Source organism: Bos grunniens, chromosome 23, assembly GCF_055505025.1.
Source record: "Bos grunniens cultivar Pamir isolate PY7600 chromosome 23, Bosgru_T2T1.0, whole genome shotgun sequence".
Classification (NCBI taxonomy): domain Eukaryota; kingdom Metazoa; phylum Chordata; class Mammalia; order Artiodactyla; family Bovidae; genus Bos; species Bos grunniens.
Genome location: NC_141187.1, coordinates 51,867,032 through 51,891,227, shown reverse-complemented (window position 1 = coordinate 51,891,227; position 24,196 = coordinate 51,867,032). Strand labels below are relative to the sequence as shown.

At 58.2% G+C, this 24,196-nt stretch overlaps 1 protein-coding gene across 5 annotated transcripts; it reads right to left on the bottom strand.

Annotated features, from left to right (window-relative positions):
* Positions 1-230: 230 nt before the first annotated feature.
* On the bottom strand, positions 231-22,081 carry PXDC1 (PX domain containing 1). 5 transcript variants are annotated; one of them, XR_015152604.1, is made up of 7 exons: positions 19,790-20,644; positions 7,927-8,018; positions 7,444-7,561; positions 3,614-3,725; positions 3,152-3,440; positions 1,723-1,833; positions 231-1,631 (listed from the first exon to the last, which is right to left on the bottom strand). XR_015152604.1 is itself a non-coding variant. In XM_086370426.1 (6 exons), the coding sequence occupies exons 1-6, from the start codon at positions 21,970-21,972 to the stop codon at positions 3,323-3,325; spliced, it is 585 nt and encodes a 194-aa protein (XP_086226552.1). In that variant the 5' UTR covers positions 21,973-22,081; the 3' UTR covers positions 2,592-3,322. The 5 variants fall into 5 exon arrangements, 4 of the variants coding, with proteins under 4 accessions (XP_086226552.1, XP_086226551.1, XP_086226554.1 ...); XM_086370426.1 differs by lacking the exons at positions 231-1,631; positions 1,723-1,833; positions 19,790-20,644 and adding exons at positions 21,655-21,793; positions 21,967-22,081 and having other exon boundaries at positions 2,592-3,440; XM_086370425.1 differs by lacking the exons at positions 231-1,631; positions 1,723-1,833 and having other exon boundaries at positions 2,592-3,440.
* Between the last annotated feature and the right edge of the window lie 2,115 nt (positions 22,082-24,196).

Below are 24,196 nucleotides of genomic sequence, written 5' to 3'. Positions count from 1 at the left end.
CTCCCTCACACTGTGTTTAGAGTTTTCCACCCTGTGGATGATGCCTTCCCCTCCCCTGCTCCCTGCGGTGGCCTCCCCGCCGCCTAGAGGCTGGTGACTTCAGTCCCCTCCCAGCATCGCGGCCTCAGGGCTGGGAGGCCAGGGCAGCTCTGCCTAAGTGCTCAGAGCACCGACTTCATGGATTGTATTGAAGTCTTCTGTCTGCAAAACAGCAGGCTGACTCAGTCAAATCAACTCCACTCATCAAATTATAAAACATAAAATAACCCAGTGGGAGGGGGATGAGGCTTGATCAGACCGCTCTCAGTGAGTCAGCGTTTCGAGTCGCGGGAGGACTTCGCACTCCCGTCGTCCAGCTGTTCCAGCTTCTCAAAGCCCTACTTTTGACCTTGTCTGTTTCCATCAAACACTCGAGAAGCTGAAATGGGCAAAAATCAAACCCTTCTGTGGATGGGGTGGGACGCCAGAGGGCTACCTGGTCATTAAGCTCCCTTTCAGGAAACGACAGCAAACAGTTCCAAAAATAAAAACGTATTTTCAAAACCACGAAGAGGAGGTGCGGCCTGCGGTCAGCAGCAGCCGTGTCCCCGGGCCGCACACACTGGCCAGACCTGCTTCTCCCAGAAGAAATGGACTTCAGCAGAAGACGCCCGTGTTCTCGACTGGAAACTGTGACCAGCGGCTCCAAATCCACCCAGCAGCCTGGAGACCGTAGCGAGGCCAAGAGGCACACGAAGAGATGTGCAGCATGGATGACTATGGGACAAATGCAAATCAAAACTGCAACGAGGCATCACCGCTCATCAGAGTGGACACCGTGAGAAAGTCTACAAATAACAGACGCTGGAGAGGGTGTGGAGACCGAGGGGCCCTCCTGCCCTGCCGGTGAGGGATGCAAACTGGAGCAGTGTCTGGTGTACAGCAGTGACTCAGTAACAAAAACACCTCGTCTTTTTCAGGGTCTTTCCCAACACAGGTGGTTACAAGATGCTGAGTACAGCCCCCTGTGCTCTACAGCAGGACCCCGGTGTCTTCTCTTCTTTGCGCAGTGGCTTAAGCCTGCTGACCCCAGGCTCCCGATTCATTGGTTGACTTTGTGTGGCATCAGGTGGTTTCCATCAGCTCTGAAGTCTTGGTCCCGGGGGTATTTATACTGGTATTTGATCTAATTTCTTCCCTCCCTCTCCTCCAATTTCCACACTCACCGAACAGGTTCAGCTCACCGGTGGACTTCCCCGCTCGCAGGGGCGTGTGGGCCAGCGAGCAGACTTCCCACGTCCACCCAAGCCCTCGGGCATCACTTCTCTAAGCTGATCGTCCAGAGCCCGAAACTCCTGGTTCTTTCACTTGCTTGACTCTCGTTACTTCTGCTTTTTGCAACACCTCTAAATTGGGGTGCTTCACGTAGAAAGTCAGATTTCCAGCTTCTGCTGAAGGGCCGGGTGGACTGGCTGCTCTGTGCCCCCAGCACTCACGTGACCACCAGCTGCCACACAGGGCACGAGCCCAAGTCCCCACTGCCCACAGCGGCGTCCTCACCAGGAGTCTGCACCGGCCCCGTTTACTGCCGCGCTTGAAAATACCGATGTGTACGCCTGCTCCTTCCAAATGTGGGCACGCCACAAATGGGCCTGGAAGATCGTGTTTTCCAGGGGAAAAAAAGGAAGTCAGAGAACGCTCTGATGTATTTTATAGGAAAACATGCAAAAATCTGACCGTTACCTTAGAGGTCTCGGTGCACGCTGACCGGAAAACGGTGGAGCGCTGTGTGTGAAAGCTGTGGCGGGCCTGGGAAGCCGAGCTGGTCCTGAGGGGTGACACGGTCCCCATGAGCTGAGGAGAAAAGGGAGCTGCCGCCACTGTGACCCCACAGCTGGGGAGAAGCCCCCCATGGAACGTGGATAACGAGGAAGATACCCAGGCACCAGCGATTGGAACTTGGACGCTGATTGGCTGAGCGTGATTGATTCTAACCCTGCCAGGAGGAGGCCCCCTCCATTCAGAACTGAATTTGACCCCCAAGAGAGGAAGGCAACTGTTGACCCCGTCGGCCACCTGACTGCCTATTAGGAAGCGGGCTGGAGGCCAGGGAGGTGTGGAGGCCACGGGAAGGCCATCTGCTGCCCGCCGGCTCACAGGAGGGGCTTCCCGGGGCCGCCAGTGGGGAGCGTGCAGGAAGGGGAGACCCAAAGTCAAAAGCACACACTGCCTGTTTCCTTTCCAGTTTAGATCCGCTGGAGAAGGGATCGGCTACCCACTCCAGGATTCTTGGGCTTCCCTGGTAGCTCAGCTGGTAGAGAATCTGCCTGCAATGTGGGAGACCCAAGTTTGATCCCTGAGTCGGGAATATCCCCTGGAGGAGGGAAAGGCTGCCCACTCCCGCATTCTGGCCTGGAGAATTCCATGCACTTGGTAGTCCATGGGGTCACAAAGAGTTGGACACGACTGAGCGACTTTCACTTCTTTTTTGCACAGATCACTCCCGAAGGCCGAGAACACACTTCCTAAAGGACAGCGAGTGCTGGGGCGGCCGGCTGGCGTACGGGGTCTCCTGGCCCCAGGGCAGGGACAAGAGCCACATGGTAAACAGATCAGAGGAGAGCAATGTGTTTTATTTCATGAAAATAGATTAAAAAACAGATTGTGTAAAAGAATTAGGATTCTCAATAATTTACTATTATTTACATGAGCAAATTCTGGTCATTAGTAGACTCTGTGAGGAGATGAACACGTAGAACCCAGACCCTCCCTGAGGGCAGCGGGGGACCCGCCAGGGCCCTCGGTGACCTCCCGGCTCCCGTCTTCTCAGGCTGACGCAGTGGCTGCATCATCGCGAGCTTGGTGACGGGCAGGGGAATGGCCCCCGGCCGCCCGGGGCCCCAGCGTCCTCACCCCTAGCAAGAGGCCAGGTGGGCTCCATCCTCTCTTTGTCCCCCATGCGGGCACCGGTCAGCAGGTCCCCTGTGCCCGCAGCCGATACCCCACTCACGACCAACCTTCTGCCAACACCCCTGGGCTGACACGAAGCCCACAGCTTCTGGGAAGAAGGTAGGAGGCAGGACTGGAAGCCGCACACCCTGGTCCCGAGAAACCTGGGTGACAGAACCACCCCCCGTGTCGTCCAGAACCCGGGGACCCAGCAAGGTCTCACTTGAAACGTCCTGTGCGCTGGTCCAGGGGGGCACGTGGGGGAGGGTGGCCGGGTGCCCTCCCGGGGGAGGCCGGGTGTCCAGTCCTGGCCCGGGCCGTCTCGCAGGCACTTGTGGCCCGTCCAGGCTCGAGGGGGCAGGTCCCGGGCGGCGGGGGGAGGCGCCCGGGGGGCTCAGTCCAGAATGTCCGTCTCGAAGGGTACCAGGTGATAGTAAGACAGGTTGGTGACGTAGGCCGCCGGGTCGTCCCCGTCCTCCAGCTCGGCGGGGAGCTCGCCCCCGCCCTCAAACCTGCGCGGGGAGGCAGGCGGTGAGGCTGGGCGGGCGCCTGACCCCCGGCCGCCCGAGCCAGCCCCCAGGAGGGGAAGGGCTGCCCGCGGAGTGCAGGCTCCCAGCCCTGAGCACAGACGGGGCAGAACCCGCGGACCCAGCTGGGCCCTGCCAGAGACAATCAGCCCACTTACAGGTGCTCCGCGGGGTCCACGGCCCCGTGCTGGTCTTTGCCGTTCGGAATACTGTGGTCAATAACGATCGTTTCCGTATTTGCTAAGCAGAATCCATTGGACCTCATGATTTCTGAAAACGAGAGCAACGGGGGAGGTAACTCACAAGGGGGTCAGGGTTTGAAGTTCTGACATTTGGGGTCACGCATTTCTTCTCGTCCACGTCCTCCGGCTGACACTTCCTGGACTGCATGCCCTGCCCTTCCCTCAGCAGACCACAGACCCCAAGAATAGGCACCGGGGGGTGGGGTTGGGGGGCAGTACCAGGGTGGCAGCTGCCTGAACGCTGGCTAGCCCACAGCCACCAACCCTGGTCAGCAAGTCCCATGCTCAGGCCTTCCACCTACCTCACTTTAAAAACGTGCTTAAAAACACTCCAGATTCCTGCTGCTTTCCCAAGGGACCACCGTCTTCCACGCAGGCCCTGACGCATGCAGACAGCTCACAGCACCATTCTCTGCCCCGGTCAGGCCACAGGACGCCCCGTGCTGCCATCTCAGCGGGCGTCTGATGCCCTGGTTATCTGGGGCACTGTTTCCTTTTATTTCTTATACCGTAATCACCATTTAGATTATTTTATCCCCATGGACAGATTTGCTCTTTTTAAACAAGTGAGGCTGTAATTTCATGTCTGCTTGTAATCTTTATAGGCATTTAGGTACTTGGATCTCAGTTTTCTCAGCTTCTCTCCGTAGGAAGACACTTAGGGGAACTACGCAAAACAGAAGGCAGAAAACTAGACTCCTCCTCCCGCTCCCAGGACAAAATGACTGTTCATCAATCAGGTTTGCCGAGTAACGGCTGAAGTTTCCTCCGACATTCTGGAGAAGGGGTAGTGCACGTCTCACTGGCCCTTCCAGGTGGGCCGTTGGACCTGCCCCCCGTGAGCGGCACCAGCAAGCGGCTTGTCCCCAACCGCCCCTCCCGGTGGAGCCCACCCACAGCCCACCGTGAGACGGCTCGTGAGTCAGAAGGAGCCAAAAACCAGCAAGAAGTCGGTGCTTGGACCCACCAGGGTCAACGGCACCACCCGGTGCAAAGAGGAGGCCGAGAAGCGCCTGAGTGGGCAGAGAGGCCCGCAGGGGACAAGCCCTGACAGCGGGAGAAAGACCCCCAACCTCACAGCTCGAAACGCGGGACAGCACAGAGCCACTTTTTTTTTTTTAATTAAAAAACAATTTTGGGGGCCGCATCGTGCAGCACGTGGAATCTTAGTTCCCTGACCAGAGATTGACCCCAGCCCCCCTGCCTTGGGAGTGTGGATCTTAACCACTGGACCACAGGGGAGCCCCCAGGACCACCTTCTTTTCTGCTTTTATTAACTGACTCAAATCTGCCCCAGGAAGCATGTAAAACCTCAGCGACCTCAGCACACCAGCTGACAACCCCAAATCCTCTCTCCTTCCCTCTCCAGGGGAACTGGGCGGGGAGGGACCCTACAAGTGAAAACAAACATGACTGCTGCAAATAGAGTCACCTCATACAGGAAGCTCCTAGTCTTTATTAAGTGTGAGACTTGCAGTTCTCGGACGTGGAATCTAGAAGATGGAGCCAGACCCCAAAACACATTTGCTGCAAATCATTCCTTAATTGTCGGTGAAGAGAAGCCAGCTGGGCCTCCAGGAAACTCCAGTTCTACCACTTAAGCCTGTGAAGGAGGTTACTCTTTGCTGTTTCTTAGCCTGTAAAATCGGAGAAGGCAACGGCAACCCACTCCAGTACTCTTGCCTGGAAAATCCCATGGATGGAGGAGTCTGGTGGGCTGCAGTCCATGGGGTTGCTAAGAGTCGGACACGACTGAGTGACTTGACTTTCACTTTTCACTTTCGTGCATTGGAGAAGGAAATGGCAACCCACTCCAGTGTTCTTGCCTGGAGAATCCCAGGGACGGGGGAGCCTGGTGGGCTGCCGTCTATGGGGTCACACAGAGTCAGACACGACTGAAGCGACTTAGCAGCAGCAGAAGCAGCCTGTAAAATGGGAATAACAGTGTCTATCCTGAGTGGCACTGTGCGGGGGGGGTGTTAAATGAGAGAGTTTTTATAAAGAATCTAACAAATGCTGGTGAAAATTAAGGCTGAGAGTGTACAAATGCCTGGCTAATAAAAAGTTCGGAGACGGCAATGGCACCCCACTCCAGTACTCTTGCCTTGAAAATCCCATGGACGGGGAAGCCTGGTGGGCTGCCATCTATGGGGTTACACAGAGTCGGACATGACTGAAGTGACTTAGTAGTAATAAAAAATTATATTTCCAGGCTTCCCAAACCTGAATACTCTGGGTTTTGTGGCTGATATAAATTCAAAGGTGTATGCTTCCTTTTAAGCTGCACAGCTTTCTTAGAGTTGGTAACAAGCTTTTAGATTAACATGGTGTGAAGAATGTTTCCGGTTCCACTGACCCAAAGCCTCGCCAAAGAGGCCAGAGCACTTGCCAGAACCAAGGCCCTGGGAGGCGGCTGGTCCTTATGCCACGAGCACCTAGCGCCACCTCGTGGAGGCCTGGCCCCCAGCCTGTCAACCTGGAGGGTGAGTGAGTCAAGGCAGGGCTGCCCCCCAGGCTGCATCGCCTCCAGAGAGGCCACGTCAGAGACGTCTGGGAGGAAGGGTGGTGAGAGAGGGCCAGGGCCCTTTCAGGACGAGGGAATTTAGCACGACCAGAGTGGATGTGCACGAGCGGGCCTGTGGGAGAGAGGAGACAGGCCCGGCGGGGAGGAGGCTGAGGGCCTGTTTCGAGGGTGGCTCTGCAGTGACAGGAGACCCAGAGGGGCCACATCCCAACCTGCCCAGGACCACAGGAAATCAACAAATGAACGAGCCAGGAAGTCAGATACGGGGTGGCGCACGTGGGTACTGACAACGCGTCCCCGGGGGGGAGCCCGGCTGCTGCAGACTCCGTGCCTGGGGACCCCGGAGTCTGTGCACACCCCAAACATGGGCCGAGGCTGGGGAGCAGGGCGGCTCTCAGCGGCCGGGACCTCAGGGGCTGGCGGCGCTGCCGTAAGAAATCGTGCCGTGGAAAGGACTCCTGAACTGGCCCTCTTCTCATCTGGATACATTCATTTCCTCACTCGGTGAACGACGAAGGTACATCTTACCTCCGGTGGGAGCACCCTCCCCGTCCCCCCAGGGGGTGGTCCCACACGACCTCGCTCAGCCCAGACAAGTCCCTGGGCTCCCGGGACAGACCTCTCCCTACAAAATGCTCCTCGGAGCCTCGCCTGCAGCACCGAGGAAAGAGTCTAGTGCTGTGATGGCACTTGCAGCCCGGATCAGAGGAAGCTGCCAGCGGGCTGAGCCCTGGCTCCGCCCTCGCTCCCCTGAGACCTGTAGGACAGCTGCCCGTCTCCTCCCGCTGCTGACTTTTGCCAGAAGGCGCGGCCCAAGGTGCACACTGAGGAGCCGCACGCCGAGTGTCCCTTTCTGTCCCACCTGCCCTAAAGCCCAGAGCAAAGGCAACGCTGCGCGAGCCGAACTTGTGCTTTTGCACTTGGTGATGGATTCCAGCCATTCGCTTCAAGACGCCTCACTAATGCTTTCCTCACAGACTGTTTCTTTTTTTAAAGTAAGTTCTGATTTACACACCTTTGGAAGCAGGCAGCGGGCCAGCAGGGAGAAGCACACCGCTTCACGAGATCTGGAAGCAGCCCCGCCCTCTGCTTCTGCCTTCCGGGCCCCCAGGGGGGCAGGCGTGCCCAGCTCGTGGACAGGGCTGGGAAGGTTTCCGGGTCCCTCGGCCGCGCACGGCAGCGCCGCACCCACACCCACCCGGCGCCTTCCCTGCACTCTCACCTGAGATCTTCACCGGACTCTGAAAGCCGCACTGAATTTTATGCACGTTGTCATTCTTTAACACCTGATCCAGGGGCGACCTTTCGAAGAAGGTGAGCACAACTTCTGACCTGGAGTACTGGGAAGAAACATTTTCCTTCCTACACACGTTCCTCCTGCTGGCGGGATGGCATGGGCCACGTCCCCGCGCCCCGATCAGGGGCTCGGGGGGCTCGGGGCCCAGGGCAGGCAGGATGGGGACCACGGGAACAACGCAGGCCAGGACTGCGCTGGTGCTTCACACACGTCCCCCTCACGTTCCAGTAAACTGTGAGCCCCTTGCTTCCGCTTCTTCCCGGGGGGAGAGAACACTGGAGCTCCCAGAGCCCAAGGACGCACCCTCTCCTAGGCTCCTGGCCCCGCCCTGTCCTCCACGCCTCCAGGAGGATGCCTGCCACCCCACCTGCCCACCCAGCGCCCTGCCCCCTCGGCCCGCACCCCCACCTTTCGAGGCATGCTGATGATGGCCTTGAGAAGCTTCTCCACCTCGTTAAGCCTGGTCTCGATGTCATGGGCGTCCTTTATGGCGATCAGTCCTGGGGTCGAAGCAGAAACGCCTCCATCAGAGAAGCAGACCAGGACGGGGGCTCCCAAATGAAATACAGACCAACGGGCAGCCCACAGCAGGGACACCACCCTGGGGTCGCCCTCCACAGAAGGGCATTCAGGGCCCTCTGGGAAGGGCACTCAGCCTCACATGGGCTCAGTCCTGCCCTGAGAGCCTGGTCCTCAGCCCCAGATCAGGTTTCAACGACCCAAAGAGTGATGAAGGTATGTGCTGAAGAGGGGCCGTCTGAAATCCACAGAGAGACCACCGAAGGCCTCTCTGAGTGGGACAGTCAGGCCAGCTCCATCTACACCCTGCACGGGGGGCAGGGCCAGACCCTGGCCCCCACAGTGTGGTGGCTGCAGCCAGGGAAGCTGCCTCCCCCTTGCCCCGTGACACAGCCAGGGTGACCACAGGGCCCTTGGAAATGGAGCCCATGCTAGAGAAGTTATTTAGATCTGGGGTTTAGAAGGGAAAAACCAGATCTTTACTCAGAAAAAACCAGCATGGGCATGACTCATGGCATCTTCCAGGGATCTGAGCTTCTACCCCTCATTCCAGTTACCAGACGTCTTGACTGGCTACTAGAAATCGCAGTGCTTAGTCTTTAAAATACTAGAGCCAACAGGCGGGAGGAGAAGGGGACAACAGAGCATGAGATGGCCGGATGGCATCACCGACTCGATCGACATGAGTTTGAGCAAGCTCCGGGAGTCGGTGACGGACAGGGAGGCCTGGAGTGCTACAGTCCATGGGCTCGCAAAGAGTCGGACACGACTGAGCCACTGAACTGAACAGCACAGAGTTGGGGTGCATTTCCGTTTCCCCGTGAGCCGTGCAGAGCACCGACCTTCCCAGGACCAGCCCTTCACATCAGCTTCCCAGGGAAGCAGCAATGCGGATTCCCAGGACATGTCACGTGACCCGGGACCCAAACCACAGAGGCTGGCATCCCAGAATTACTTTCAGTCACTGAATCTCAGTTTTCAGAAGTCCCGGTTTTGTTTGATAGGAGAATGGTTGTTCATTTTGCAGGCAACTCACTAAGTCCACATTGAGATAAAATTAACTTCCTAAACTGCCTGACTCAGAGGCCCCTCGTATCAGCCGGAGTCGAGGACATCCAGCCAAGGTCAGGAGCTGGTCCCTGAACTACCTGGAGACAGGCCAGTGCCCCTTCACCTGCTGACCCGGGGTCTGCTCATCAGTGGCCTGTCTGGTCCTGACCAGTGCTCTCGGCCACGTGGGCCCACGCAGCTGGCCGCAGGGCCCAGGCAGCTGGCAGCAGACCCCAGACTCTGGTCCACACACCCCGTGCCACCCACCGCGTGGCGGGCGCCTCAGCCGTTGGCAGACAGACGGGGCTGAGCCACCCCTCTCTCCCAGGCTGCCCGCCCCACCGCCGCCCAGCAGGCTGGTGGCAGCAGGAAGGGAAGAAGCTATGCCCGGGGCAGAGTCTCAGGGTCTCAGGACACATCCTCCCAGGCCTGGTGCTTGTTTAGAAGTCCACACACATACACACACACACACAAAATACCACACACTTCACAAACACACAAACACTCCACACATACACCACACACACACTCCACACACACACACACTCACACACACACTCCAGACACACACACACACATTTCACACACACACACACTCCACACACTGCACACACACACATTCCACACAGCTCTGCCATCCTTCTCCCGCTGCGGGCAAGTCTATGGAGGGAAAGAGGGATACTGCAAAAATCCTCTGAAAAGTTGTTTTTAGAGAGGACAGTTGTATAAATCATCCCCATGAGGTGCTTCTTGTTCTTAGACAAGAAAACCATCACATCTCAGCTTTTATGACACCTAGATACCGCCGTTAAGTCACTCAGGTCCTCGTGTTTTTATGTTCTGTAAGGACGATACAGGAAGATCAGCCTTGTGCATGGCCAACGCACACAGCACATTTATGCCCACTTTCCAGGACATAAAGCCCGCCATTGGGTTCATAACCACCAAGGGTGCCCCTGGGTCGGTGAACACACTCTGTTCTCCGCTGACCTTCCTGCAGGGCTCCAGCATCAGGACGCAGCGCACAGGACGCCCAGGGCGACGTGCACTTCCGACACAGCAGCTGACGCGGGCGTGTGGGCAGACGCACTGAAGGTTATTCGCTGTTTATCTGGCATCCAGACTTACTGGGTGCCCCGTAGCTTCACCTTCCTGCTGACCTGCTTCCAGAAGGAAGCAGAGAAAGGCAACAGGTGCTTCGTCAGACTTCCAGTAACACATCGCGTTCCAGCTCGGGGCACAGACCCTGGGGACCCTGCCCAGCTCGTGCCCTGTGACCCCGTGCCCTCATTCTGAGTGGGACCCGGTAGTTCTTGCCCCACCCCGTGTCCTCAGCCTGAATTCTGTCTGTGGAAAAACTTTAGCCAATGGATAAGTTTAATCAGAGAAGTGAGGACAAGCAGGGGAAAAGAAAGGAGAACAGCCAAAGGAAACTACATGATGATGACAGTCAGTAAGCATGGTCGAGCAGCTTTAGTTTCTTCTCAAGAGCCACAGGTGACATTCGGAGCCACTCCTGTGAGCTGTCTCACAGACACGGAAACCACCCCGCCACAAGTGGAGAAAGCACATGATGGCCAGGCTGCAGCGGTGACGTCTGTGTGTGCACACGTGTGCTCAGCCCAGTCGTGTCCGACTCTCTGTGACCCCGTGGACTGTAGCCCACCAGGCTCCTCCGTCCATGGGACTCTCCAGGCAAGAACAATGGGGTGGGTTGCCATGCCCTCCTCCAGGGGATCTTCCCGACCCAGGGACTGACCCCGTGTCTCTTACACGTCCTGCATTGGCAGATGGGTTCTTTACCACTAGCGCCACCTGGGAAGCCCCAGAGGGGAAGCCAAATGGTGCTCCTAGGAAACAAAACACTTCAAGACAAGAGGGGCTGAAGACATTTCAACAGGAAAGAAGCTGCCAGAATCCCTCCAGCAAGAGCAGAGGGACAGGCGATGGTGTGACGCTCTGGCTTTTCACTGGGGCACTTTTGTTTCCCCAAAACAGACGCCCAGAGACCACCAAGCCGGCTGGGACCAGCGTCCCAGAGACCACCAAGCCGGCTGGGACCAGCGTTCCTGAGGCAAGCCCTCCTTCCTCCGAGGGAACCTGTCCACGTGAATGACCAGGACTCTGGCCTCTTCCCAGGGCGGGGGGGGGTGCTGTGGCAATAGATTCCGCTGGGTGCCTCTGAGAGGCTGCCCCCTGCTGCTGCAGAGCCCCTGTCCCAACCTCACATCAGAGCAGGGAGGGGTCACCACCAGCCACGTGGCCTCCAAGGGCCGGGCCCTCTCCACACTCCAGGGCCCACATTTCCCTCTTCTTCTGGGCCTGGAAATCACTGTCCTTTGGTTATTTGTAAAGTGGGGGTGGGGTGGGGAGGTGAGGGGTGGGTGGCAGTGAGGGGTAGGGGGTGGGGAGGTGGGGGGTGGGGAGGTGGGGGTGGGTGGGGGTGAGGGGTGGGTGGGGGTGAGGGGTAGGGGATGGGGAGGTGGGGGATGGGGAGGTGGGGGATGGGGTGGTGGGGGATGGGGAGGTGGGGGATGGGGAGGTGGGGGTGGGTGGGGGTGAGGGGTGGGGGGTGAGGGGTGGGGGTGGGGGGTGAGGGGTGGGGGTGGGGTGGGGAGATGGCAGGGAACACAACGGGTACCTGGAGACCGCACCGTCGCCCAGGACAGATGGCGCATTGAGACCCCAGACCAAGCACACGCAGCTGGGGGCTTCCTGCTCTACCTGCTGCGTTCTTCCTCTGTGATCGACAGCTTTGGCTTTTACTGACTGGTACCGCTCTTCCAAATGTCACTTGTTTACAGTAAGGATTTTAAATTTTATTTTAAAAAATGTGCTGAAGTACAATAATTTGGGATTGTCTAGGAACATTAGCTTTTGTATTCCAAATATTGTTGATGAAGCAAAAACTGTGGCAATCTTGTTTGACCCAGTTTTACTGTCTGAGATCGCGGTTCTAAAAACTGCAGGAGGGTTCGGTGGTTTTGAATTTGCAAGGTTGGGCAGAGAAACTCCAAGGCCTCTTGATTATGGGCTGTTGTCATTCCAGGGCCAGCCAGCAGAGGGCTCCAGCAGCCCGCGAGGACCCGCCGCATCCACGTCGTCGGCGCAGGAAACTGGCTCGGAACATTTCACCGTCCTGGAAAACGGTCTCGTTTCTGATAAAGCACAGTCACTAATACAACGTCAATTTTAAAAGTTCACTCTACACAGCTTCTGATGTGAGAAGTTTATCCAGACGTCGCCCAAAACAGTTAACAATTTGAAACCCAAAGACTGATAACACGACTGTACGTAAATTTCAGTACGTTGATTTCACATCCTTTTCCGGGGTTAAAATTCAGGCTAGAGCAGCCAGGGGGCCCTTTCTGTCCAAACTGCCGCAGTCTTGAGAAGCAAGACCACGACATGAGCTTCTGTGAGTTCCAGGGTAGGTCTTTATACGAACACGAACACCAACTCGTTCTCGGAACCCAAACTGAGCGCGCTGGTACAAGCACAAAGATCAGGCTCTGAGTAGACACGGACCACCGTTCTCGCCGCCGACACCGGGCCCCACACCCCACTTCCCTGGCGGAGGCCCCGGTGACCATGCCAGCCTCCAGGGATGGGCTCGGGGCGGAATCCAGCTGAGCGCCTGGGGCCCCTTAAGTTCTGGGTGTGAACACAGATCCTTCTCGGGTCAGTTGGGAAGGCGAGTCCGTCACCCAGAGAATGCAAGTCTCTCGACTGCAGACCCATGACAGAGCCCCGGGGAAATCTTCTGTGACGTGAACTCTCTGACCAAATCAAGTAAGACGTTGCATTTCAAAAGTCCACCCTTCACTGTCCAGAGAAGCAGACGGCTGGACAAGGTGAGGAATGCAGAGTCACCTTGTCTGCACAAGAGATAAACATGCTTTAAAAGCTGCCGTTGCTGTTTAGTCCCTGTGTCGTGTCTGACTCTTTTGCGACCCCATGGACTGTAGTCTGCCAGGCTCCTATGACTATGGGATTTTCCAGCCAAGAATACCGAAGTAGGTTGCCATTTCCTTCTCCAGGGGTTTTTTTCCAACCCAGGGATCGAGTCTGCATCTCCTGCATTGGCAGGCAGATTCTTTACCACTGAGCCACCAGGGCACAGTGTAATCAAATTTTGGAAACAAAGCGTTTTAAATTTTCCAGGAAAACTCTCCATGATAACTTCCTAAATATGTGTTGTCTGTATAGACAGTCAGGGTAAAAGCGGCGGGGACTCACTCAGTGAGCTCGAGAGCTGACCCAGGTGATTCTTCTTCCGTACACTCAGGGTCCAGACCGCAGCCCGCTCTCCCCAGGTGGACTGCGGCCTCCCACCTCAGCGCTGGGGCTCCGGTCTCTGCCCTGGGCTCCCCCTGCTGCACACGAGGCTCAGTCCTCCCCACTGTTGGCCTCCCTGGCCCAGTGACGCTCACGATGACACTGGGGGCCGGGAATTTCTCCCCCGATCCTCCCAAGGACGAAGAAGGGCAGGGAGAGCAGGCAGCGGAGACAGAGGGCAGACACGAGGCAACGCGTCTGGAGACCCGGGAGCTGGCTGAGGGAAGACTGCTTGGCTTCTTCCCACGCCTGTGAGGCGCTCCCCTTGCACCAAGCCCTCCTTCCCCAGGCCGCCTCCTTCTCCTCCAACCACGAGCAGAATTCCTTACTCAACTTCAGACTCAGCATGCCTAAGGAGCCACTCGCTGAGCCTTAGTTTGCCTTAAAACTCAGAAGGAATTTAAGGAATAAACAGCACCCGCCCCAGGCCCTCAAACAGGAAGTCCTGGGCTGCATCAGGTGATGGGCACCGGATGACAAGACCCTGTCCCCGGGCCGGCCAGGACGACGGGCACGAGACCGACATGACCACAGGGAGGTGTCCCCAGGCGGGCGCAGCAGGGGACTTCCCGGGAGCCTCTTTTCAGCCCTGGTGACCAGAAGGGCTGATGGAAGCCTCCAGTCACCCAGGGAAGTAAACATGAACAAAAGCACCCATGAGAATGATTTTAGTGGGACGATGATACCAAGCCCTGGCAACGTTGAGTGCTCGCTCACGGTCGCTCCCGCATCGCTCCCACAGCCCCTCCTGCAGCTCCAGGCGGAGCCCCACAGAGCGGGCACACCCAGCCCGCGTCTCAGGGTTCTGCCGTCACCACACACCCACCTTCCCTGGCTTTGAAGGCCCCCAACCACAGGCACCTTCTGCCTCTTGGGAAAGCATGGATAAAAACACACAGCGGAGTCACAGCAGGCCCACGCTATTTTACAAAGAGAAGAGGACCGCATCCCGGGGGCCAGCCCCAGGGCAGCCGGGTGCTACCAGCAGGGCCCGGTGCTGAGAGGCAGGGCCAGGCCTCCCTGTGGACATCTGGTGGGAAGGGGTCACAGCCAAGAAGCTCCAGAGCCAGCGACGGCCGTGAGCTTCCGACTGCTCCTTCCCCAACCGGGAGCTGGCCCGGTTCACCTGGGCCCACAGCAAGCTGAGACCACAGGCCACGTGCCACCGACAGGGGCGGAGTGTCCGGAGCCTGGACAGGGGGCTCAGAGTGACAGCCGGAACGGGTTCGGAAAGGAAACCCAGCATTAGGAAGGGCGGGACAGCGGCTCCCAGGAGGCGGGTGTGGCCGCCTCGGGACCTGGGGGACGGCAGAGCCTCACAGCTCAAGCCAGGGGCCCTATATATGGAAGAGGTTCAAAAATAGGTCTGTGAAGCAGAGAGATTACCCAAAATGCCCAGAGAAGGGAAAATGGCCCCCTCCTTGGAAGAGGGGGACCCCCTGCAGGGAAGCCAGGCTGGGGGCCACGCCAGGTGCGGGCAGGGCAGGACCCCAGCCCCAGTGCGGCACCCTCCGGGCGGGAGAAGGTGACCTTCACGCCGCTGCTCCAAGGCCTGGAGCCCTGCAGCTGCTGCTGTGTCTTCAGCCACTTTCACCAAGAAAGTGAACTCGGGGTCCTGCAGTTGGCCCCCAAATCAGACAGCGATCTTCCCTGGGGAAAGCACGGAGCTCCGTGCCCCGTCCGCCTGAGAGCAGGGCCTGGGAGTGAGCGCTGTCCCTGGAGCTGTCGGTGGGCAGGGGCGTCCGGGCCCAGCTGGTAGGTGCCGGACACCTTCCCTCCACCCCACGTCTGACAGAGGGTCTGTGAGGACATAGGCAGATCCAGGTCCCCAGGGGCAAGGGTGAACAGACGTCACCCCAGCACACACGCAAGCTCTCAAGGAGGGGCCTCATTTGGAGAAACGCTGAAAACTCCGCGTTCAAAGCCGGGCCCTCTATCAGCTCCTCCAGTCGGTATTCTGCCTCCCCTGACGCTCCCACAGGCACGTCTGGCCTCTCAGTAAACCCCAGGCTCTCCCTCCCAGACCAGCTGTTTTTGAGCACTTCCCACAGCTTCCCTGGGCTTCCCTCGTGGCTCAAAGGGTAAAGAAAGAATCTGTCTGCAATGCAGGAGACCCGGGCTCAGTCCATGGGTCAGGAAGATCCCCTGGAGAAGGGAATGGCAACCTATTCTAGTATTCCTGCCTAGAGAATCCCCATGGACAGAGGAGCCTGGTGGGCTACAGTCAATGGGGTCGCAAAGACCAGGTCATGACTGAGCGACTAAAACCCACACACATATCATCCCTGGCGCCTTCCCTGGTCCTCCTCCAGCCTTCTCAGCACGGCAGCCAGGCTGCCCGTCCATCCAGTCCCTGCGCTCCCCGCTCTCCATCTCCAGCAAGAGCCTCTCACTGAGCGCAATCTGCCCACTCCCCCCCCCACCCCTACCCGGCACCTGCCCTCCAGCCACAACAGCCCTCTCACTACTCAGACACCGGGGCTCACGCCCGCCTCAGGGCCTTTGCACGTGCGCTGACAGCCCCATCCCAGGCACTCACGTCCCTTTCTGCCCCCTCCCCCCACCGGCCCATCTGAAAGTGAACCCTTCACCTGCCCCAACAAGTTACAGCTCCTCTCCTTCCCTCCTTGAATTCCTTTCTTCTGAACATGTACAACCATCTACCATATTTTTAACTTATCTTGATCATTATCAGATTCTTCAAACCGAGACACAGAATCATGAGGGCAGGGGTTTGTCTGTTTTGTTCTCTGCTGCGTCCTCAGCACCTAGAAGCTGCCTAGCACAGGGGAGGCGGCAGGGAGATACTTGCAGAGTGAACACAAAGCCAAAGTGTTGGTATTACAGTATTCAGGAACCAAAGATCACCTGACCACTTTGGAAATAGAATCTCTTGCTGTGGAGATGACTGTATAGGGCCTGAAATGGGTGCTAGTAAAAAAAAAAAAAATATATATATATATGATCAAAATAGTCCCAAAACTCCAAGGAGTCATTGGGAAATTCTGCATGATTGTCTTTTAAAGCGTAAACCTTTCCAGACGTGAGCAATGTAACAGGCAAGTGGCCTTGCCACATCTGGTCAGGAAGCCCTGAACCAATGTATTACGCAGAGGAGATTTCAGTTGGAGACTTGGCCCACCTGTGTCAGAGTGTGGAAAAAAGCAGAGGGATGCCTCGGTCACCCAGAGATAATATGCACAGGAAGCAGCCGCCTCCCTCCCCTGGCAGGGGGACAAGGAAACAAGGACGCAGGCATCAGATCCGGACGCAGGGGAGCATAAGGTCAAGATGCCAAGGAAAAGGACAGAGGAAGCAGGACAAGTCCCGAGCGCTGCCTCGCCCAGACGGAAGGCCAGGGAGGTGGGCCGGTGAGCCCCGAGCCGCCACTGCACACAGGGGTTTAATACCTCATCGGAAACGCACACATTCCATGGACTGACGGCCAAGGCAGCACCGGTGCATGCAGAATGCAGGGACAGTACACGCGCTGCACAGAACATGCTCCCACCGCAGCTCCCCAGGGACCAGGACAGAGGGCTCCGAATCCTGAGTGCACGCGGGATCTCAGAGGCAGGTCGGGGCCAGGGCTGCCCCGTGCCCTGGAGGTGCCCAGTCTTCCGCTGACAACAGCCACCAGCGGCCAGGACGCGCTCTGAAAGCCAGACTTGCTCACAGAACTTTTGAAAAAGACAAGAGGGCCAATCTAACCCAGCCCAGAAATATGCAATAAGTTTAAACTGAGGGCCTCTGATGGGGAATTACACTGAGAACACTTGCCAGCTCAACCAACACCGCTTCTGGATGCCTTTTGCGTGTATGGTTTGGACCTCCAGGCCATCTTTTTATGCAAACAATGAATCTGCCTGGAAATAAAGTGAACTCCTTTGACCTTATGGAGATGTATTTTATTTAGCAAACAACTTCCCTGGACTTACAAGGATTGAAGGAAGGAAAAGGCCTTCCTGTGGGTGTACCACATGCTCAGGTGGTGCTGGGGGCAGCGGCGTGCCTCCAAGCAGAGAACCGAGACCCAGACAGACGGTGAGGTCGCCCCTCCTCGGCCCCAGAGGCGTGGAGCTGGCCTCACAGGAGGCCCCCCAGTCAGATGGCGGTCTCCCCGCTTGTCTCGACTGTCAGGACTCTAGCTGGGATGATGGTTCCCACAGTCCATCACGGCCGTTAGAGAGCATGCACACCCAACCCTGGTCCTCTTCTAACTGCCCCGCACCCCATCGCATGTAATACCCACGTCTTTGTGGCTTTCCCCTTCAGATGCTTAAACGCAGCTATGCGATCCCTTCTGGGTCTTGGTTTCTCCCTGGTGACCACGCTCTTCCTGTCTCCCTGAGGGTGCCCACTCAGCAGAGGCACTCTCTGTGCTGACACTTCAGAAACTCAGGACTGACCCAGTGCAGCCTGCACACAGAGATAGAGCTGGGAGCGTGCATGCGCACAGCGGGTATGCGTGTGCACGGCAGGCGTGTGTGTGCATGATGGGAGTGTGCATGCGCACAGCAGGTGTGGGTGTGCATGATGGGAGCCTGCCTGTGCACAATGGGGGCCTGTGTGTGCAAGGCAGGTGTGTGTGTGCATAATGGGAGTGTGCACATGCAAGGCAGATGTGGGTGTGCATAATGGGAGTGTGCGTGTGCAAGGCAGGTGTGGGTGTGCACTGTAGGGGCAGATGTGTGTGTACATGATGGGAGTGTGTGCACGGCAGGTGTGTGTGCACAATGGGGTGTGCGTGTGCACGGCGGGTGTGGGTGTGCATGATGGGGATGTATGTGTGCAAGGTAGGTGTATGTGTGCACGATGGGTGTGTATATGTGTGCACGATGGGGGGTGCATGTATGCATGGGGGTGTGGGTGTGCACAGCGGGTCATGTGCCTCACAGTCACCCACCTTCTGCACAATGTGGGTGTGTGTGTGCACAGCGGGGGTGTGTGTATGGCGGGTCACACTCACACTCACACCTCACACTCACCCACCTTCTGCTCCGTTTCCTCACCAGGTCCCAAGACAACTGAAGCTGCGCCCTCCTCCCCAACCCCTGTGACCCTCGTCAGAAGCCACTGAGGGTGGCAACAGGAGCCACATCCCTGGAGGGCTTACTACTGCCAGACAGGGGGCACGCGTGCCAACCCACACAGGGAAAGTGGGCGCGGAGTCCTGCATTAAGGGGAGGAGCCAGCCCGGAGCACCACTGAGTGGGGTCCTCTGACAGTGAGACCTGGAGGCCCGGGAGGGGATGAGGGGAGGAGGGAAAGGCAGCCTCTGTGCTAGCTCTCGGGGGCACCTGTTTGCTTATGGCCCTCCCCATTCCAGAGAAGATGAAAGGCATTGAATAAAGCTGGTCCTTCATCTAAGCTTTCCTGATTTGGGCATCCAATTGATACATTGAAAATACAGTAATACACACACACCCCCATACAGCAAGTCAAGGTAAACTGCTGCCATGCTTGGGATGGCATTGAACTCCCCTCCAGAGTAGCCATCAGCCTGAGACTCCAGCGGCAGGGCCAGCAAACTTGCCAGCGTTGGGAGACTTGCCAAGTGACGCGTCTGCCAGAAGATGTGTCATGAGAATGAGCTAATTACCCAGATAATTCACACTCGGGGCGGGGCTGTCACCAGGGGGGTGGAGAGTATCCCAAGAACTCAGGGAGACGCCCCTGAAGGTGTCCCTGGGCTGCGTTCAGAGGACAGCGCCGGCCTTCTCAGCGGGGCAGGTGGTCCTGCGTGTGGGGTGGGGAGGAGGCCCAGCCCTCCAGCCCTCCAGCCTCAACTTCAGCCTCGGCTCCCTCTCCTCCAGCCTCCTCTCCACGGCCTCCAGGGCCAGACCGTGGGCCGCGGAGACGAAATGGGAAGCCACCCAGTCCCCGAGAGCCAGGAAAGTCACAAGGCCTGGAGGAGGCGGCTCGGTTCATCAAACCCAAGGCGGACCCACCCCAGCGGCCCCTCCCGGGGAGGGACAGAGGCCGCGTGGCACCTCGCACTCAGGCTGTCGGCCACCGGGCCACCAGGGACAGGAGGAGCGGCCCCGCGGGGTTGGGGGGTGCCGCCAGACAGGGCGCGCCCCCCGCGGGACGCTGTCCTTGACTCTTCCCCAAGGCTCCCGCAGCCCCTCCTGCCGCGGTCGCAGGGGCTGGCCGTTGGCTCGCCCGTCCCGCCTGCCTCGGCCCGCACGCAGACTCCCGCCCGCCCGCCAGCGCTTGCCATCCCGGCTTAACAAGCGCCCCTGCAGGCCCCCTCTCGCACTTTACACGAGCCCACTCCTGCCTCCCAGACCTCGAGGCCCTCGGTCCCCGAGCCCCCTGACACCCTCAGCCACCCAGTCCTCCAGGCCGGGCCCACGCCCACCTTGGCGCAGCGGCGCGCGCGCCAGCTCCGGCCGGTCCTCCGGGAAGGCGTCGCGGAGGCGCTGCCACAGGCGGCCCAGGTCGGCCAGGCTGCGGTGCAGGTAGAGCACGCTGCGGTCCGACCACTCGGTGCGGATCTCGAAGAACTCCTCCTCGTCGCCGCGCCGGCTGACAACGAGCCGGCGGATGCCGTTCACCCAGCAGCCGCGCACAAACATGTTCACGAGCGACGTGCCCTCAAACACCGCCGAGGCCATGCCGCGGGCCGCGCATCCCCAGCCGGCAGGGGCGCGCCCGCCCGGGCCGGGGTCCACCCGCGGCCGGGGTCCGCGCGGGGTCCGTCCGGGGCCGGGAGCTGTCTGCAGCCGGGATCTATTCCGGGCCAAGGTCTGTCCGGGGTCCACCCGCGGCCGGAGTCTATCCGGGGCCGGAGTCCGTCCGAGGTCTGTCCAGAATCGGAGCGATCTGGAATTTGTCCGGGGTCCGCCAGCGGCCGGGGTCCGCGTGGGGTCCGTCCGGGGCCGGGAGCCGATTGCAGCCGGGATCTATCCCGGGCTGGGGTCCGTCCGAGGTCTGTCCAGAGTTGGAGCGATCCGGGGTTTCTCCCGGTTTCTCCGGGTTCGCCCGAGGCCGGGGACGGGCCGAGGTCCTCCCTTAACCTGTCCGGAGACCGGCTCGGTAGGGGCCCGGGGCCGGGGTCCGCGCGCTCTCCGGGGTGGCGCGGCCACAGGCTTATAAGGCGCTTCCCATCGCGGGCGGCGCGGTCCCGACGTCGAGGCCGAGGGCGCCTCCGCCGTCCCCGCCTCCGGGCGGAGGGGTGGCCTGGCCGCCGCGCCCCGCGCCGCCTCCAGAGCCCGCGCCGCTGGGGCCGCGGGTCCCCAGGCCGCGGGGCGGAGCGGAAACCCGAGCGCCGGCCCCGCCTCCGCGCCCCGCCCGCCCGCCAACCCCCTCCCCGGGCCGCCAGCCGCCGGCCCGGCCCGGAAGAGACTGAGCCGGCCCCGGGTGGCGACTGTTCTCGTCTCGTTTCTCGATCTTGGGAAACTCTCGGGTCGGGGGGCTACGTGCCCCACCCGACCTGCGGGAGTGGAAGCTGAACTTACGCGCGGCGGGGCGCACCGCTCCGGGGCCCCGGCGCCGGGACTGTCTGGCGGGTTCCCGCCGCCCGCACGTCCACCCCGGGCCGGGCCCGAGGCCGGAGCCGCCCGCCCCGCGTCCCCCGCGCATTCCAGTCGCGCCACTGCCCGGACGCAGCAGGGGACAGACGACGCGGCGGGCCCGCGCCGGCTCCCCAGGGCCCCCACCCCCGGAAGGAGAGGGAACCCGCTGCTCAGAAGCAGGCCGGGCCGGCGGTGGGAGAGGGCCCCGGGGAAGAGCGTCCCCGCCTGCGCTGGGCGCGTGCTGAGCCCAGGGCTTTCGGGAGTGGCCCCGGGGCAGCTGCCGGGGGGAGAACCTGGGGTCGCAGCCGCCCGCTCCGCATGATGGTCCTCACTGGGAGGTAACTTCAAGCCAGAGTTCAAGACTCGGAAGTTAGTTCAGGCTTTGGAACTCAATTGCAGTGTCTTGGGCGACCTCACGTCGCCCGAGGCGGGGTGGTCAGACCCAGGGCGAGGCCCTTCAGCGCTTTGCACTTCTAGAAAGTCTAAAGAAGCTCGGCAGAAACGGTGGGCACCGAGGGCCGGTTGCCGGTCACGTGAAGCAACTTGTCCGAGGGGTGTGTCCCCCACACCTCCAACACACCCCCAACACACCCTCACACACAATCACCATCTCCAAGTTTTGCTCAGCCGGCTCCAGTGATTAGCCCATATCAGATCGTCAGCTTTCGTCCAAGTTTTCATCCAAGTTTTCATCCAAGTTTATCTTTACCTCCCGTTTGCCTTGTGAGCTGGGAAGAAAAGGTGTTTCCCACAGGCTGGCGACTCCCCAAAGTGGCAGCAACCTGTCCGTGCTGGTGACTGAGGGGCTGACTGCTGAATCCTGGTGACTGATGGGCTGACCGCGGGGTCTGCAAGAGAGACCAGAGGGTGGAGGTGGGGGGCGGGGCCGAGTATTCCCCCCGCCGCTCCCCCCCCACCCCGCACCCCGCACCCCGCACCCCGCACCCCCGCCCCGGCAAAGCCCCACTGAGGCCTCCCGCCTCTGTGCCCCTTCCCCCTCTGCCGTGGGCATCTCTCCCACCAGCATCTCTCCAGATGCGCAGGAGCTTTTAGGAAGTCAAGTCTAGGAAGTCAAGTCAATCAGTCACATCCGACTCTTTGCGACTTCTCTAGCCAAGAGTACTGGAGTCGGGTGTCATTTCTTTCTCCAGGCGATCTTCCAGACCCAGGCATCGAACCTGGGTCTCCCGCATTGCGGGCAGATTCTTTACCCTCTGAGCCACCAGGGAAGCCCAGGAGCTTTTATGCATCCAGCCAAATCTTTCCTGGGAGCAATCAGGTCTTGGTTTCCCTGTTGCCTAGGAGACCTAACTTCGTGAGGCAGCCCTTCAGCTGTGCCAGGCACTCTGGTCACTAAACAGAAGGAAGCGTTTTCCTGTCAGGGATGTTTGTTTAAAGAGACCTGGAACTAGAGAGTAAAAATAGCAACTGCCCAGAACTTACTAATCATTACAGAAATTCTGAGTAAAACAGTGAGCTGCCACTTTTTAATCCATTGTTTTGATACAGATTTTTAAAAATCTATTAAGAAAAATTATCCAAAATCTGAAAATGAGACCAGAAAAACAGTGATCCTTTCAATGTCCTATCAAAGGGTATTTTTCAAGCCCAAGGATTACTTCCTTTTCTAGTCAAATGTACTGGTGTTGGATGCTGCTATTTACTTTTAATGAAAGGCATACCAAGCTGTAGATTTGTGCACAGAAGAGATGCGAATAATTTTTGTTCCAAAGTAAAGTTAACGTCAAAGGTTATAATGTACTGCTCTATAAGACACTGACCATTTTTCTATCTAGCCTTGCAATCTTATTTTAATATAATCTGACTCTACAAATCCATTTCCACAAATGGTCCTTGAATCAGCTTTTAATCTTATAAACATCCTCAAAAATTAATGAGGTGAATAAACCTGTGCATGCCATATTTGTAGAAAGATAAGAGAGTCATGTTTAATTTGGAAACTTATACTTGGGGAAGTCTGACAAGAACGGGAGTTTTTACCAGGTTATGGAGAAACATGTGCCCTCCTTGAGTACTGATTTGGGGTAGCCCATTTGGAAAGGGCTCTTTGGAAGGCAGCTTGGCAGTTGTTAAAACTGAAGACAGTGCAGTGCTCGTGATCCAACAGTTCCTCTTTTAGAGTCGATCCAGAGAAACGTTCCCACATGAGCACCAAGGGAAATGTGCAGTGTTTGTGGTGGTGAGAAAGTGGAATGAAGACCTTCCACCACATACGGTGGTAGATGCGTGTGGTAGAACACTATGCAGCCACAGAAAAGGCACTGGTCCTAAAAGTAGGACCTGTGGTTTGCTGTTTAGCCTCTTAGTTGTGTCTGACTCTGCGACCCCATGGACTGTAGCTCCCACCCCACCCCCAGGCTCTTCTCCATGGGATTCTCCAGGAAAGAATACTGGAGTGGGTTGCCATAGCCTCCTCCAGGGGATCTTCCTGACTCAGGGATCGAACCTGCCTCTCCTGCACTGGGAGGCAGATTCTTTACTGCTACGCCACCAGGGGAAGCTCTGGAAACCATGTCAATGGAAAAACTATAGGTGGAAATGGCTGATGGGTACAGCATGGTGCTATCAACAGTCACGACCAATTTTTTGGCCAACCTAATAAACAGCCGGAGTGCACCCAGCGCTTGACTCCGAGAAGTGGGATTAGGTCCTAGTGAGGTAACAGAAAAAGCCCGAGAAGAAAACCTCACTTGGACCTCATCCCACTGTCCAGAGTCAAGCACTGGTCCAGCCCAGCCACCAAGTCCAGTGTGTCATCTCATGGCTCACCTGAGCCCTCGGTCTGGATTTGCCTTTCCAGGTATCAAGTGAAAGTCCCTCTGTTGTGTCCAACTCTTTGCAACCCCACGAACTATACAGTCTGTGGAATTCTCCAGGCCAGAATACTGGAGTGGGTAGCCGTTCCCTTCTCCAGGGGATCTTCCCAACCTAGGGATTGAACCCAGGTCTCCCGCACTGCAGGTGGATTCTTTACCTTCTGAGCCACCAAGGAAGCCCAAGAATCGAACACGAAAATGTAAGAAGCCCACGTCTGTGAGGTCAGCTGGGTGGTAAAGGGCAGAAAGTGTGCTGTCAGACCTCCGAGGACCCGTGTTATATAAACGTCAGGAACAGGCGCAGAGGAGGTGGGGTGGTTTCAGGTTGTGAATCAGGCTGATTGGGTGGCTGGGCGCCCGGGGCTACATAATACACGTGAAGCAGGAACAAAGAGCAGCTCTCTGGGTCACCTG

Excerpts from the sequence above, each read along its gene's own strand:
- PXDC1 (XM_086370425.1), bottom strand. The coding sequence starts at position 20,045 with ATGGCCTCGGCGGTGTTTGAGGGCACGTCGCTCGTGAACATGTTTGTG. Across the intron at positions 8,019-19,789 it reads GCGCGCGCCGCTGCGCCAAG|GACTGATCGCCATAAAGGAC; the intron begins GTGGGCGTGGGC and ends CTTCGACCCCAG. Across the intron at positions 7,562-7,926 it reads TCATCAGCATGCCTCGAAAG|TACTCCAGGTCAGAAGTTGT; the intron begins GTGGGGGTGCGG and ends GTTTCTTCCCAG.